At 48.2% G+C, this 15,715-nt stretch overlaps 1 protein-coding gene across 2 annotated transcripts in view; it reads left to right on the forward strand.

Annotated features, from left to right (window-relative positions):
- Positions 1–13,473: 13,473 nt before the first annotated feature.
- Positions 13,474–15,715, forward strand: part of DIPK2B (divergent protein kinase domain 2B) — a 479,873-nt gene continuing 477,631 nt past the window's right edge. Inside the window, exon 1 of one of the 2 annotated variants that reach the window (XM_069636493.1) lies at positions 13,474–13,930. In XM_069636493.1, the coding sequence (XP_069492594.1) occupies positions 13,512–13,930 (419 nt within the window). In that variant the 5' untranslated portion in view covers positions 13,474–13,511. The remainder of the gene's footprint in view (positions 13,931–15,715) is intronic. The other variant, XM_069636492.1, reaches the window with a different exon arrangement.

Below are 15,715 nucleotides of genomic sequence, written 5' to 3' on the forward strand. Positions count from 1 at the left end.
CAGCATCTGTTACAGTCTCTGGGCCTAAATGTTGACTTAAGGCTAGGGTAAATGCATTAGCCCTTTGTTCTCTGAGGGATAATGGTGCTGAAGAGATTCCTATCCTCTGATCACATGGCTTCACCTCTGCCCTCTGAACATCATGAGGCAGTACTGTCTTCTGTCATGAGTCCTTCCAATCTGGAGTCCACAATGTTTCAGATCTAAAGTTTGTATTTTTAAGAGCTGTAATGCATGCATGAGCCAGGTCCCTCTGCTCAAGCCTCAAAGAGATCTGACTTCAAGATAAAGAGCCAAGCAGATCTGCAATGGGGGATCCATCCAAGTATTCTGCCCAGCAACCTCCAGTCATGTGTTTCTTGGGCTCATAAGAGATGTACATGTTGCATCTGCAAGAAAATAGTCTTTTCAATGTGTGGCATGTATTTTTCAGATGAAGCCTTTTATTTCTATTAATAACTTGCATCTTGCTATTAGCAGGTTTGTCCAAGGAGCAGAGAAAGACAAATAAAAGCGGTAAGTAGTGCATAACCAATAGTTGGGTGAACAGGGGCTCAGGCATGTGGCAGGAATACAAAATTAAAGTGAGGAAGCGGTTAACAGACAGGGGGAGATAAGGGACTGGTTTTGGTAAATTTGCAAACAGACGTAAGAGGCGGTTGCATCACCAGTGGATGGTCAATAGGCCGGTGTTGTTCTAAAGACCTGTTTTTCTTTTCTATATTAGACACATAGCTTAGATTATCCAGCCAGGGGTCACCGAGCTTGTTTGACAGCGGAGAGGGCACGTCAGCCAGTGGAAGGTCCTAGGAGAGCACAGAGGCGGAAGAACTGATGGCACTGTTCCAGGGGAGGGTACTCAGCATGGGGACAGGCTGGGTGAAGAGATTGCTGGGACAGATGGAGGTGGGACAGGCCCAGGATACACCTCCAGCCACAGCTGTAATCACCTTGGTACTGGAGCTGACTGTGGCCACACCTGCAAAAAAGAAAAGGGAGCCAAAACAAACGAAGGGTAAGGTGGTCGCGGATGAGGTAAACACACAGCCTGAGGTCACGGGACCTTTTTCCGCCTATAGGGCCGGTTCTGCATGGGGGCCTAAGTGAGCAGCCTAAGGCCATGACGCAAATAATAACCTACCGTACCATTGAGCAATGCAGCACCAGTAGCGCCGCCAGGGGCCATTGCATCTTTGTCATCACCAGACCATTGTGGAATGCTGGTTGGGCAGGGTGTTTTGGCACACAACAATAGCGCAGAATGGGCTAAAAGTGAGATGACCAGGTTCATGGAGCAAATGCTGCAACAATTGAGCGGGGATCAGGATGAACAGCGGGGAGCAAGTGCAGTGGGACCAAGGGAAATTCGGGGAAGACCTGTGGGGCTGGCTGCTTTTGCAGGGGCACAGGGAGGCTCTTTTGGGGTGGGACCTCATGAGAAGATTATACCAATGAGTGGGGAAGTTCAACCGCCAGGTCTTCTCTTTGTGGCCCAGCTGTGGACCTGTGAGTTTAGGCCGACACTGGCAACTTTAGGGGGGGAGCACTGGTAACAATGACCCCACTATTATCAGGGAAGTCATCACTGGCATGGCACATCCCTAGACAGCTGAAGGAGCGTATTTGGGTGAGGGAATATTTCGATTTGTTTTCACTACTGTCACTAGAGACGAGAGGTCCAGATGTGACTATAACTAAGCAGGAGGAGAATAAGAGACCAAAAAGGTATAGAGCAGAGGAGACAATTGGAAACTGGACCAAGGCATTCTCCATGTTGGCAGCAGTTACAATGGAGAGGTTCCCCAAGCAAGGGCCCACTTTATGGAAGTGCAGGGACACAATTGTAGAGGAGCAAAAGCACTATGGGTCTACATGTTGAATAGATTATGAAAGGGATTTCACGTTAAAATTGGTGCAGGTACCCAGCATGTCCTGGGATCAAAATGATATGGAGGGTTGGGTAGGATACATGGGGGGGAGCCAGCCGGCTGAGCAGTGAGGAGGGGAAAACTCCCTGTCGTGCATGGCAGGGTAATCATGGCGAAGGAAGGAAGGAGAGCTGGCAGCTATTTCGGCAGAGTAGGCAGTATCCCGGAGGTAGGGAATCATCTCACAAGAATCGGGCATAGGCTGCAGGGAGGGGTTCCATGGGAGGGGGTGTGGGCAGAGGCACCTGCAGGGGGTTTAGCCTGGGCCACTGCCGCTTTGGCAGGAGTGCATATTCGCCCATGTATGCGAGAAATATAAAGGGGCACACCCGGCCAGAACATGCTTCAAGGGCTCTGGGGGTGCAACGAGGTAGGTGGCAGAACAGAGGAGCACGATAGAGGAGGCTGAGTTAAAGGGCCCTTACCAATAAACAGGGCAGAATTGTGCGTTTGGTTAAATGATTGCCCCAGGATTAAGGAAAAGGAATTGTTGTATAGGGGGCTTAGGGATGGGTTCCGAATTATGAGGGGCCGCTCACAACACGACTAGCACAGAACCTTCCCTCAGCTGACAAGTTACCCGAGGTCGTGACTGGGAAATTAGAGAAAGAAAGAGCACTGGGGAGAATTATGGGACCATTTGCATCACCACCCCAGCCCAACTTCATAGTGTCCCCAGTGGGGGTGGTCCCCAAAAAGGAGAAAGGCAAATACAGGCTTATCCACCATCTGTCCTATCCAAAGGGGGAGTCGGTCAATGATTGGTTGGAACCCGACTACTGTTTAGTCACCTATTCCTCCTTTGACTAGGCGATGGAGGTCATCACAAAGGCTGGGAAGGGGGCGCTTTTGGCGAAGGTGGACATTGAGCCTGCATTTAGACTCCTGCCGGTCCACCCTGACAGTTTTCACTTGCTGGGATTTCAGTGGCTCGGGCAGTTTTACTTTGACAGGTGTATGCCACTTGGGTGCACAGATTCATGTGCCTTCTTTGAACAGTTCAGCTCCTTTTTGGAATGGGCCGCATGCAGGATGGAACAGAGAGGGGCCATCATGTGCAGGTGTTGTAATTTCTGGGGATAGAAATTGACACAGGGAAAGGCACATGTAGGTTACCAAAAGACAAGGTGGATGGGTTTATTGAGGAGATTATCATCAATTTAGCTAAGGACAGAACAACACTGGGCCAAGTGCAGCAACTCTTGGGGAAACTCAATTTTGCAGCCAGGGTAGTGCCGGTGGGCAGGGTGTTTTCCAGAAGGTTGGCGTGAACCATAGTGGGATTCACATGTAAGCATCACCACATTCGGTTAAGGGCGCCTATAAAGTAGGATTTACGCATGTGGCACAGGTCCCTGCAGGGTTTCAATGGGATCAGCCTGTGGCAGACACCATGGGTTATCAGCAGAGAGTTGCAGTTGTACTCAGACGCTTCTGGGAAGGGAGGTTTCGGGGTTATCCTGGCTGCACAATCATGCACCCAGAAATGGCCTAAACCGTGGCGGAAAAAGGGGAGGTTGGGGAATATAATGGCACTGGAACTATTCCCCATTGTATTATCCCTCCTGCTGTGGCCAGGTGAGTTGTGAAACAGGAGTGTCTGCTTTTGGTCCGGTAACAGGTCGGTGGTGCAGGCCATTAACCTACAATCTCCCTCATGCCCCGTGGTCCTGGGATTGCTAAGAAAGCAGGTGGAAGTGTGTTTGTATCAGAATATTGAATTTAGGGCACGCTGTGTACCTGTAACTGTTAACATTGCGACTGACGCTCTTTCTCGTTTTCAGTGGGACAGGTTCCGGAAGGCTCATCCAGGGGCATGGAAGCTGGGCAAGGAGTTCAGGATGGTGGCAGTTGGTTTCGTGGACCTGACGCTCTGAGAACTTGGGGAGCGCTCGCTCACACCAGGAGTGCGGTCCAGATACCAGAGAGGCTACAGTAAGTTTGTGAGTGTGGCACAAAAATTGGGCTGTGCTGATAGGGCTTTGGAGGAGCAGGTGGAACAGTTTCTCATGTGGGATCACAGAGAGGGGAGGACCAGGAGCTGGGTGTCGGTGCACTTGGCAGTCATAGCATTTTATACCAAACTGAAGGGGGCGGGAGACCCCACCAAGGGCTTCTCAGTGTGGGCTGCAATGAAAGGTTGGGGAAATCGGAAGGACCAAAGAGGGATGGCCGGAATGCCAATTAACTTTGAGGTAATGGTAAGGTTACTGGATGCATTGGAAGGGGTCTGCTCGAATGGGTTTGAGGTCAGGCTCTTCAGGGCCACATTTGTAGTGGCATGTTTTGGCGAACTTCGGGTAAGTGAGGTGGTCGCGTCTGGGAAGGAGGATAAGTCTGGTAGGGCACTGACAATGGGGATGTCACATTTATGGATAAGGGTGTCAATATAAGGGTGAGGAGGTCTAAGATGGATCAGGTGGGAAAAGGTAGCTCTATATCTCTATACCGGGCAATGGATCAGGACAGTTGCCCCACCTGGTTACTCTCTCCCTACATATTGTCCAGGCCAGCGGAAGGGAAACCTGCTGGTGCTCGAGGATGGGTGAAACGACTCACCGGAGGGGGCTGTCTGTACTCCCGCTCTCTATATGGTAGAGGAGAGGCCCATAGGACCCCAGCCAAGATTCTCTATATTGGTAAATGCAGTGATCAATCAAGGCCTAGCTTCTAAGGAGCTGATGTGGCTGGTTCTTAAGTACAGTGTAGTCCCCAAGCACCCACAAAGGAATGTCCACACACTGTATTAGTTAAAACACAGTCTTTATATAAATACGGTTCAAGGTTATATACACAATCACGATAATACACTTTGTCCTCCGACAATTCTAAAATGGTAAATATATACAGTTCTAGGTGGTAACACGATTACTCTGATTCCAATAAAATGCATCAACTGTACTCAGTTCAAATAGCATACAAATCAACCCAGCAAAACAGTATCAACCATAGCCTTAGGAGGAAGACAAGTTGGTTAGACAATTGGCAGAATACTGAGCCCCTACCACTAGGCACGGTTCTGAATGAGGATCCCCCCACCTGGGCAACCTGTAAATGAAGATGCACTACAAGCCCAGTCCAAATATTGTCTATTAAAGTCTTATCTTCTTCTATAGTTCTGCAACCCAAATGTACCTTGTGTTGTAGAGTTCTTCATCTGGGAATCGACAGGCCCTTCTTGAGTGCACTCCCTTTCAGGCAGGAGCCACGGGTTGTCGAACTTCCAATATGAAGAAAATGTGAATGTTGTCATTGAGGCAGCAGCTTCGGTCCTTGCGGTGCTCGTCGACGATCGGTCGAAAATGTCCTGCAACAGGGAAGGCGTGCCGTGCACCTCAACGACGATGGGTCTTTGCCACAAAGAGCCAATGAGGAACTTTGGCCCAGCAAGGGCGTTGAGTCATCAGCGTCTGGCGCTGGCGAAAGAGATGTGACCACGGCTGGCTTCAGTAGCTTTCTTGGCGTCTCTGAAGTCTTTGGGTGGCGGGAAACCCACCGGCAGATTCTCCTCAGTGATCGACAACCTTGACTTTCTCCGGCAGGACGAAAGCTGTCGGCGAGGATGAGCAAGGGAGTCCTTGGATCAAATGTTCTTAGGCAAAGGGAGTACTGCGGCTCCGGTCGGCGACGGCGCTTAGCGATGGTGGACGGCTGTCTGGTGCTTCTCTTCGTTCCCCTCAGCGGTCCCCTTCTCCGGTCAGCAGCCTTTCATAGGTCTGTTTACCAGGGAGCTTTGGCAAAGATTAGCTGGTGCACGATTCTCCCTCGTAGCTCGCGAAGAGGCCTCCTAGCCAGGTCCTCCCTTGGATCAGTTCCTTGAAGGCACAACAGCTTTCAGATTAGTGAAGGACAGCAGCAGCAGTTCTTCTGCTTCCAGTGTGCTTCAAAGTTAAGCATCAGTTTCAACTTCAGCTTCAGAACGGCATCACTTTGGATGTCAGTTGTCACTTTGGATGTCAGTTTCTACTTCAGCTTCTGAATGATTTCTAGCAGTGAGAGGCCCCCAGATATATTGTTGATCTCCCATTCAATCTGCTGGGTCACACTCAGGCAACCAATCACTAAGAAGGGCATTCAGGCAGCCAGGTAGCCAATCAGGCGGACAGTGCATTCAGGCCATTCTTCCCCATCCAGACACTCACAACACAGAATGTGAATTCAGACAAGCACTCTGCCATTCAACACTACATACTGCTTTCATACCAGTTTTGGGCAGGGCTGTCTCAGTCCTTGCGTCAAACACCAGATATTAGACACCCATAACACAGAATGCGCATTCATCACACACTCCATTCACCCAAGTCCCACCCCACGGGCATACCCACAACACACAGTCATTGGGAAGGCTCCAGCCAGTCTGGCCTGGACTTCCCCACAACACCATATATGGAACTTCCACCCAACAGCCAGTCAGGGGGAAGGGACAGAGTCAGGGCTTCCCGGGACTTTGGGAAAAGTAAGGTGACAGGCGATAGAAAGCAAGAGGCCACAGGGGCCATCGTGTTTCCTATATGGAATCCACTGATTCCAATGGCAGGGCCTCAGCATCCCAAAATGGAGGATACTCAGAGCACCTGTCACTTCAGCACGGAGCTGCCACCAGCCCGTACCCTTCTCTGTGGGCCACACACAGGTGCCCAAAAACACCAAACCAAATGCAGGAAGAGCCGCACTGCCAGGGGTCCCACATGAACTCCTGCACGGAAAACAAGACAGAACACATGATAAAAAGCAATAAAGGACAAGGATTTGGAGGCCCTGTCCCCCCAATGCATTTACAGCATCACAATGGGTCCCCTTTAACTATGTTTCAATTCTGCAGTGTTGGCAGCGGCATTGAGGAAAGTGGGATGTCATGGGGATGGTTGGTCTTCACTCAGGTTCATGATCGGGGCAGCCACGGCGGCATTCCGGGCTGGAATGCCGGTGTCAGCCATTAAAAGAGTTGGTAGATGGGAATCAGACCGTTTTAAGTTATATATCAGGGAGAAAGGGCAGGACATCAAGGGGTCACCTCAGAAGTGAGAGGCATAGGGAGCAATGCTGGGGGGAGTGGGATCAGAGGGAACTGACGAGAAGTATAACATTTGGTGTTTTGTTTTTCATTCCAGCGGGTCGCACGGTGTGGGTCATTTGCCATTCCTTCATCGCATGGGCAGAAAAGAGGGCCCGGGGAGGGTCTAGGTGAGGCGTCCACTTAGAATTTTATAATATTGAGCTGGTTTGGCTGGGAACATCGGGCATGCGATGGTGCGCTTTGCTCCCCGAGGTGCGCAGACAACTTGCCAGGTTGGCAACATCCAGACTGCACGTAGTGCACCTTGGTAGGAACGACCTTGTGGATTTAGGTAGAAGTCGGTTGCTGAAAGAAATGCTGAAGGGCATCAGAATATTAGGGCGGATGCTTCCAAAAACTGAAATAGTGTGGTCTGAAATGCTCTCAAGAAGTGTATGGCGTGGAGCGGGTCCAACGCAGCCATGGAAAAATCCAGGAGGTGCGTAAATATAAATATGGAATGATTTATGAAGCAGGAGGGGCTGGGTTTTGTCAGGCATGTGTTGTGCGAAAGAGACACAGTGGACTTTACGAAAGATGGGGTTCACCTCTCTGATGCTGGTACTGAAACCTCTAACTTAGGGCTGCGGGGAGTGCTGATGAAGGCAGGATGCACATAGATTATGATGGTGAGTATGGTGAAAGACGGTATAAAAGTACTTGCGGGGGAATTTTGGATTGCAGGGGGGCCACCTCCAAAGTGTGGTAGAGTTACAAGCGTGGTCCTAGAGAAGGAGGCACGCTGCGGTCTTGTCACAAGCTATAACCACTGGCTGCATCAGCCAGGTTGGGGGAGACGGGAACTGATAGCACTAGGGACGGTTGGGATTCCAAAACAACTGATGCAGTGGCCTTGTTCGCTCCATTGACTAAAATGGGAGCGACTGAACTGGCAGTCGAATACCAGAGCGGGCCGTTCGTTCTCATAATTTGTGTTGCCCCAAATTTAGGCGCTACCTTGTGCACTTTAGCCTAACTGTCTTGTGCATTTTAGCCTAACTGTGTTGTTTCAAATCTAGGTGCTACCCCAGTGCATTTTAGCCCAACTGTGTTGTTTCAAATCTAGGTGCTACCCCAGTGCATTTTAGCCCAACTGTGTTGTTTCAAATCTAGGTGCTACCCCAGTGCATTTTAGCCCAACTGTGTTATTTCAAATCTAGGTGCTACCCCAGTGCATTTTAGCCCAACTGTGATGTTTCAAATCTAGGTGCTACCCCAGTGCATTTTAGCCCAACTGTGCTGTTTCAAATTTAGGCGCTACCTTCTGCATTTTAGCCTAACTGTGTTGTTTCAAATCTAGGTGCTACCCCAGTGCATCTTAGCCCAACTTTGTTGCCCCAAATTTAGGCGCTACCTGGTGCACTTTAGCCTAACTGTCTTGTGCATTTTAGCCTAACTGTGTTGTTTCAAATCTAGGTGCTACCCCAGTGCATTTTAGCCCAACTGTGTTGTTTCAAATCTAGGCGTTACCCCAGTGCATTTTAGCCCAACTGTATTGTTTCAAATCTAGGTGCGACCCCAGTGCATTTAGCCAAATTGTGCTGTTTCAAATTTAGGTGTCACCCTTCTGTATATTAGCACAATTCTATCCTCTCTAACCCAGGTGTCACCTCCGTGCACTCCAATTCTATTGGACTAGTTCACAACGAGCTAGCATGTGTCTCCCAAATATCAGCTTGGTCGCCTGCCTCCTGCTCCTCACAAACACCACAGTACTATTTAGCACGTCACTTCAACCGCCTATCACTATGCATTTGAGAATGTTCAACTTTAAGTCACCCAGTAGTCCTTCTCTACATACAAATGACCCACAACCACTGCTACCTACCAGCCTCCCCCGTACTACTACTGACAGGAATCTAGGTCTCAGAGCCAGACTAGCCAAAATGTACGAGCCCCTCTCCCGTTCTATGCCCACCAGACAAAGACTAAGAACTATGACTGTCCGGCCCAGCCGAATTACCATAAACCCCAACTCATCCCAGAACCTCAACCTTATACCTCCACACAGCCCCTCTAATCAGGGTTCTCCTGAACCTATACAAGACCAAGCCCAGACTACTAACCTCAACACCACTGCTAGCCCTCAAATTAAGGGAGCCCTAATTAACGCCAGATCGTTAGTAGCGCATGCTGCAGAAATCGCAGACTTGATCCTCAAAGAAGACCTTGACCTCCTTGCTATTACGGAGACTTGGCTACATCCAGCAGCAGGCCCAATGCTCATACTGGCAGTCCCAGACAAGTACTCCATCCTGAGACAAGACCGACCCAACTCTAGAGGTGGGGTGTTGCAATTATACACAAATGTAGTCTCACCATGAGAAATGTAACTACTATCAACGTCCTCTCAGCGAACTACTCTCGGTCAAAATCCCTCTCACCAATGCCCAAACTCTCAATATCCATCTGATCTATCGCCCCCCCAGGCCCATTAGGCACCGTTGATGAGGACATCAACACTATACTATCTAGCAACCTCAAAAGTTCTACCCAAGTACTCACCCTTGGGGATTATAACATGGGATTTAATGACCCAGAAGACCTATTGGCTACTACTACCCTCAATACACTCTCCGACTTAGGATTTACCCAAAGATGCATGGAGCCCACACACGCCAAGGGCAGAATCCTTGATTGGGTGGCTGACTACAACTGTCTAGCTAACATCATTGACATCTCACCACTATCCTGGACTGACCACCATTTGGTATTGTTCATGCTCTCGACTATCCGACCCCCACCCCTGCCAATCAGCAGGGCCCCACCCACACTTACAAGAAACAAAAAGAGTATCACTGTGGAGAGACTCATCCCGACTTACTCCCTACACTCAACGCACTCCCTGATAACATGAACCCAGAGACACTGGTTGATGAATACAACAAAATCATGTCTACTTCACTGGATCTAATCGCCCCTCTCAAACTTAGATCAAGCAAGCCCAAAACTCATCTGAACAAATGGTACACATCCTTCCTCAAAAGTTTAAGACAGCAAAAAAGAAACTGTGAAGCCACCTGGAAAAAAACTCCCTTCAACAGTGGATAAACTCAAATTTACCAAACTAACTGCCCTTTACAAAAAAGAAATTTACCTTGCAAAACGAACGTCCTTAGACTCCTGCATTTCCCAGGCAAAATCAAACATGAAGGAATTATTTTCTATTCTTAAAGAAGTAGAAACTCCCATAGCACCACTAGATACCTGCTCCAAAGATAAAAACTGGTGCTCAGAAATCCAAAACGCCTTAGCTAACAAGATTGCCACCCTACAAAACAAAATCTCTAGCAAGAAAGCTTCCCTGAATGACCCTCTTCCTTCCAAACTGCCTGAGAAGCTCACTGTAAAGGATACTACCCGCTTCAACTTCTCCAAAGTCACCACATTAGAAGTAGAGAAAATTATTTTGTCTCTGAAACCTTCCAACTGTCAGGGCGATCTGTGCCCCGCACAGCTCATTAAAGATGCTGCCCGTGACCTTTCCCTGTTCATTACTAAATTAATCAACGCCTCCTTCTCTACTGGTTCCATCCCCACCAATTTAAAACAATCTTGGGTACTCCCACTACTAAAAAAACCCACACTTGACCCAGCCATGCCTACTAACTATAGACCCATAACGACCGTACCATTCCTTCTAAAAATATTGAATAAGGTTGCCTATGTACAAATACAGAAGTATTTGGAAGAACACCACCTACTAGGAGCCAGACAATCAGGCTTCCGTCCGCAACATGGGACTGAGACTGCTCTCATTAATCTTAAAGCACAGATCGACAAGCTTAGAGACAATGGCCAAGCTGCCTTACTCCTCCTCCTAGACCTCTCTGCAGCATTCGACTTGGTCGATCACTCTGTCCTATGCATGCACCTACACACTTCAGCTCACTTCTCGGCTGAGGCCATCACATGGATCAGATAATTCCTCAACGATAGAACTATGAAGGTCTTTTCACCCACAGCTGCAGCAGACCCCATAACCATCACCTGCGGTGTGCCACAGGGCTCCTGTGTCTCCCCCACACTTTACAACATATTTACCAAGCCCCTTTTCGATGATCTGGATCATCTTGGTATCACCTACACGAACTACGCAGATGATACCCAGATCCTCCTTCTGCTTTCGGGAGATTATGGGAAGGATTTGGCCTTGGTGAATAGGGTGTACATCATCATCCAGGCATGGATGGCCACACATGGACTATGCCTGAATGATAAAACAGAAATCATCATCTTAGGCACCACCACCAGCATAAAGAAATTAGGCACTGCCTATTGTTCTTTCACGATCGATGGCCAAAGCATCAACGTAGGACAAGAGGTTAAAACACTAGGGGCCTCATTACGACCCAGGCGGTAAGGGGTTTACGGCAGCGTAAACAGCACCGACCCTTACCGCCTGAGTACGAGGTCCCTTAGCGCCATGGCGGATTTAACACCTGCTTTTAGCAGGTGTTAAAATCCATGGCGCTAAGGGACCATGGAGTTAATTACGCCACCGTAATTTACGGTGGCGTAATTAACGCCTTCCCCACTCCCATTATGCCCTGTGGGGCAAAAATGGGAATGGGGAAGGGTAAATGGGGATTGGGGACTTACCGCCCCGCCAAGGTCGGAATGGGGCGGTAAGTCCGCCATCCACCATGGCGGAGTTGGGAACTTAGCGGCATGGACCATGGTGCTAATAGCGCCATGGTCCTCCGCCAAGGTCGTAATGAGGCCCTAGGCCTTTATTTGGACTCTACCCTTTCCTTCAACAGACAGGTGAAATCCCTAGCCTCCTCCATGGCCTACATGTGCAAATTGATTCATGCAGCCAAACCCTTTCTATCCGACACTAGCTGCTTGACCCTTGCTAGAGCCCTCATACTGTCCCATCTGGATTATTGTAACGCTCTCTATCTTGGGTCCTCCAAAGCCACCACCATCAAACTGCAAACTCTCCAGAATAACGCTCTTAGAGCAGCACTAGGCATCTCCAAAATAGAGCATATTACAGTACATTCCCAGCAGAATCACTGGCTCTCTATCAATGACAAAATTCTCTTAAAAACTGCTTCTCTCACGCACAAATCCCTCAACAACGCCGCCCCGATCTATCTGATCGACAGATTTCATAGACAGACCTCTTTGAAACCCATAAAACCGGCCTACAAAGACTGCCTTTCGATTCCCAACTTCAAATGTTCCACTATAGGGGGCAACAGCTTCCCAGTGAAAGCAGCCAAACTGTGGAACTCCCTTCCGTCATCTCTCAGAATGGACCTGCCCTTTCAAAATTTCCGTTCAAAGGTCGTTTTATGAATCACTTCCAAACTGCCAGCTGTATATATTGCACTGCTCACTGCTGTCACTTACTGTGTACTTATTGCCCATCTGTATATATGTATATTTCTCCATTTATTACATTTACTATGTATACGTATAATATCTGTACTTGTTGTTGTAACTAAGCTTCGCAATCTCTTGTAAATGCTGCGCACTGGTACCCGAGGGTATGACCACGCATAACAAATAATAAAAACAAAAAAAACAAAACAAACAAACAAACAATAAGAGCGGAAAACCGAAATGAGAAGTGTTCACGGGTTTTTAAATGGGACTATGTAACACTGGATTGGCAGAGCATCCCAGGAAAGGATGTTTTGGGCCAAGCATACTTGTGGCCTGAGCAGGGCTAGGACCGCCCATTAGAATGACTCTAAGAAAGCATGTTTTTTCAATAAAATGTAAATATGTTTTTCAAATCAGAAAAAGGTCTCAGTCTCATCTTATTATGTGTGGAACAATGTGTAGGATGTATTCCTGGTTTTGGGGGCCATGGTAGGGGTTAGCCCTGCTATGCTTTTGTGAATGTGTTAATGTTCCCTGCTAGCAGTTAACACAAGCAAGTAGGGAAACACGGCTATGTTTTAACTAGTGCTAACGCCGTCCAAAATTTCACTTGCAGCAGTGCAACATTTCCAAAAAACATTTCCAAAAAAGTTGAACGTTGAAAGAGTTTGGAAACCTAGGAAGCAATCTGGAACCAAAGTGGAACCGGGCATCAGTGAAAGCACAGGCGTCACTGACATGTTTTTTTTTTTTTTTATAGCTGAGAGGTGAGCCAGAAAAACACTTCGACGCACAACAGAGCAGCTCTGGCAGTAACATCTCATGACAAACGCTAACATACGTAAATTGTGGAAAATAGGATGACACTGAGATGACGCCACGTGTTTCTCCAACTGAAGTCGGCGATTTCATTTGTAATATAACGTTTGTAAATGCCTGACGAGAAAACTGACAGGAAAACCTGGCAGAGCACTAGGCGTGCTTAGCTATTGAGGTGCCACAGCTGCGCCCGCAGGCGGGGACAGCCTGGGGCCGCGCGCTGTGCGCTCTTGTGAGGCCCCGCAGGATATCCTTCCTTTATCTGCCTGCCTCCAGATGAGCCCTGCGCGAGAGTGCTTCTAAGTTCCGTGCAGGGTGGGACAAGCGGGCGTGAAGCGTCCACCACGGGCAGAGGAAAGGTAACCATAGAAATGCATCTTATCTGCATCCTCCACAGATTTCCTCACCTCCTGCCTCGCCCACCGCACCACTGCCCACCAAAAAAAGTAGCGCAATCAGGCCCCGACAGCCGGCCTGCCACAGACGCGGACTCGCCACTGCTGCGGATCTGTGTTGTTCGACACGGCTCGGGACCGTGTCAGGCCGCACAAAGCCCGAGGAGGAACCTCTGGTTGCGGTCAAGGATGTGGTGTGTTCCCGCCGATGCGAAGTGTTCGGTGATTCTGCTCCTGATCTGGGCGCTGGTCTACAGGCCATCCTCGGGCGACCCCTCACCAGGACCCCCTCTGAAAGGCAGTTACAACTTTGGCAAGACTTTCCTGGGCCTCGACAAGTGCAATGCCTGCATCGGGACCTCCATTTGCAAGAAGTTTTTTAAGGATGAAATAAGGTCAGAGCCGCAGTTTGCTGGGCCGTGGTCGTTCGTGCACTGCTCCTTTTGCACGAACTTGATGCTAACGGGGCTTGGCCGTACCATCTTACAAAGTGCATTTTTAACTGAAACCTCAAAACACCAATGTGATGTAAGAATTGAATTAATGAGTAAAAGCTCCCTTCAAAGATTTCGTTTGGACCATGTCATCTTGGGCGATATGTATTATGGCGACTGCCCCATAGCATAATTTTGATGTTCAAAATATAATATATAATCACTGGTAATCGCACCTGTAATACTCTCACGCGTTACTCATAATACTATTAGCATTACAGTATTATAAGTTGCTAGGTTATGCTATGTCTCTTCAAGCATGTTGTGTCATGCCGTTTGTGATATTTTACCGTACATCATCGGTAACAAAGTTACATTTCAATAATTCAGATCCAACTGGATGAAGACCAAAACATAATGTTCATCACGATTTATGTTTCCACTCGAGAGGGCTCCTGTTTATAGAGTGGCGGGGTGGGAATGCTATGGAGGTTCAGCAGGTCAGGAATTGCGAGAGTGAATCTAAAATAGACGGCGAATGCAAGAGAAAGAGGAGAGGGCGAGTGTTAATCGGAGACATATGGAGAAAGAGAGGGCGAGAGAGCAGGAGGTGCCAGGTGGGAGAATCCTTTCAGGCGAAGTACAGCCCTAAAGAGATCAGATGATCAGGGCACGTGAGATTTGCTTTCTCAACAAGTGAGGGGTTTATGGTCGGCTCGGGTGAATCATTTGTCAAGTCAAAAAATGCCAGCAGAGTTTTCTTTGGCTCAGAAAATCCTCTCTTTATCAGGGACGTCATTTCACCAAAATGCCTAGGGTAGTGGAAGTGACATCAAACGCACCCTGACCTCTGATGATATCACATGAAGTGATGTCATCTGACCTCCACCCCAATGTGACATTACAGGAAGCGATGGAACACGACCTTCAACCCCTTGATAAAACAGGAAGAGGCATCACATAGCATTGTTTCTAAGTACACTACGAACAATATGGTTACGATTTCATTGTGTAGTGATATACATTTCATACAAGAATGGATCACCATGTGTATAGTTAATATCAGTGCGTAGAGGCCCATATTACCAAATTACTGTGAATGCTAGCAGACATCTAAGGCCAAACGATAATGATGTGTTATTATATAGCACTTACGCTTAAGCGCTTCATATAGAACAAACATACATACAATATCACCCAACCTGTGGTGGTACTCATTTATCAACCTCAGCAGAATGAAAGGCTGAGTTGACCTTGCCGGGAGTCGAACCTGCAACCTGCAGATCACACACACATAGGAGCAGAGACGTTCTTATGGAGGGCAAAAGGGGCACTTGCCCAGGGCCCCAACATTGGAGGTGGCCCCACAAGGCTAGCTGATCAGAAGAAGTAAGATTCCATTGTTCACCAGTCTTAAATAGCACCCCTCATGATATGTTATGGGGTGCTGCTGAGGCTCTAAACCTATTGCCTTTCTGTTTTGGCAAGTGCATTCTGCCTTGATCAATTCATCATGTATTGCTTTCTGTGTTAACTGTGGTATACATAGTTTGTGTGTTCCTTATGGCACAACTCTGTAGCATTCTTTCCTTCCTGTGGGAATAATGTTGATCATGTGCAATAGGCAATGGTGACCTGCATATTGATAAATTGAGTGCCACAATGGTTCAGAAGTTAGCTCAGTGTGTGAAGCACCCATTGCAGAGACATGTGTTCATATGCAAAATTAGAATATCACATTCCAGC

This window comes from Ambystoma mexicanum, chromosome 7p, assembly GCF_040938575.1.
Source record: "Ambystoma mexicanum isolate Mex_15411 chromosome 7p, UKY_AmexF1_1, whole genome shotgun sequence".
NCBI lineage: Eukaryota > Metazoa > Chordata > Amphibia > Caudata > Ambystomatidae > Ambystoma > Ambystoma mexicanum.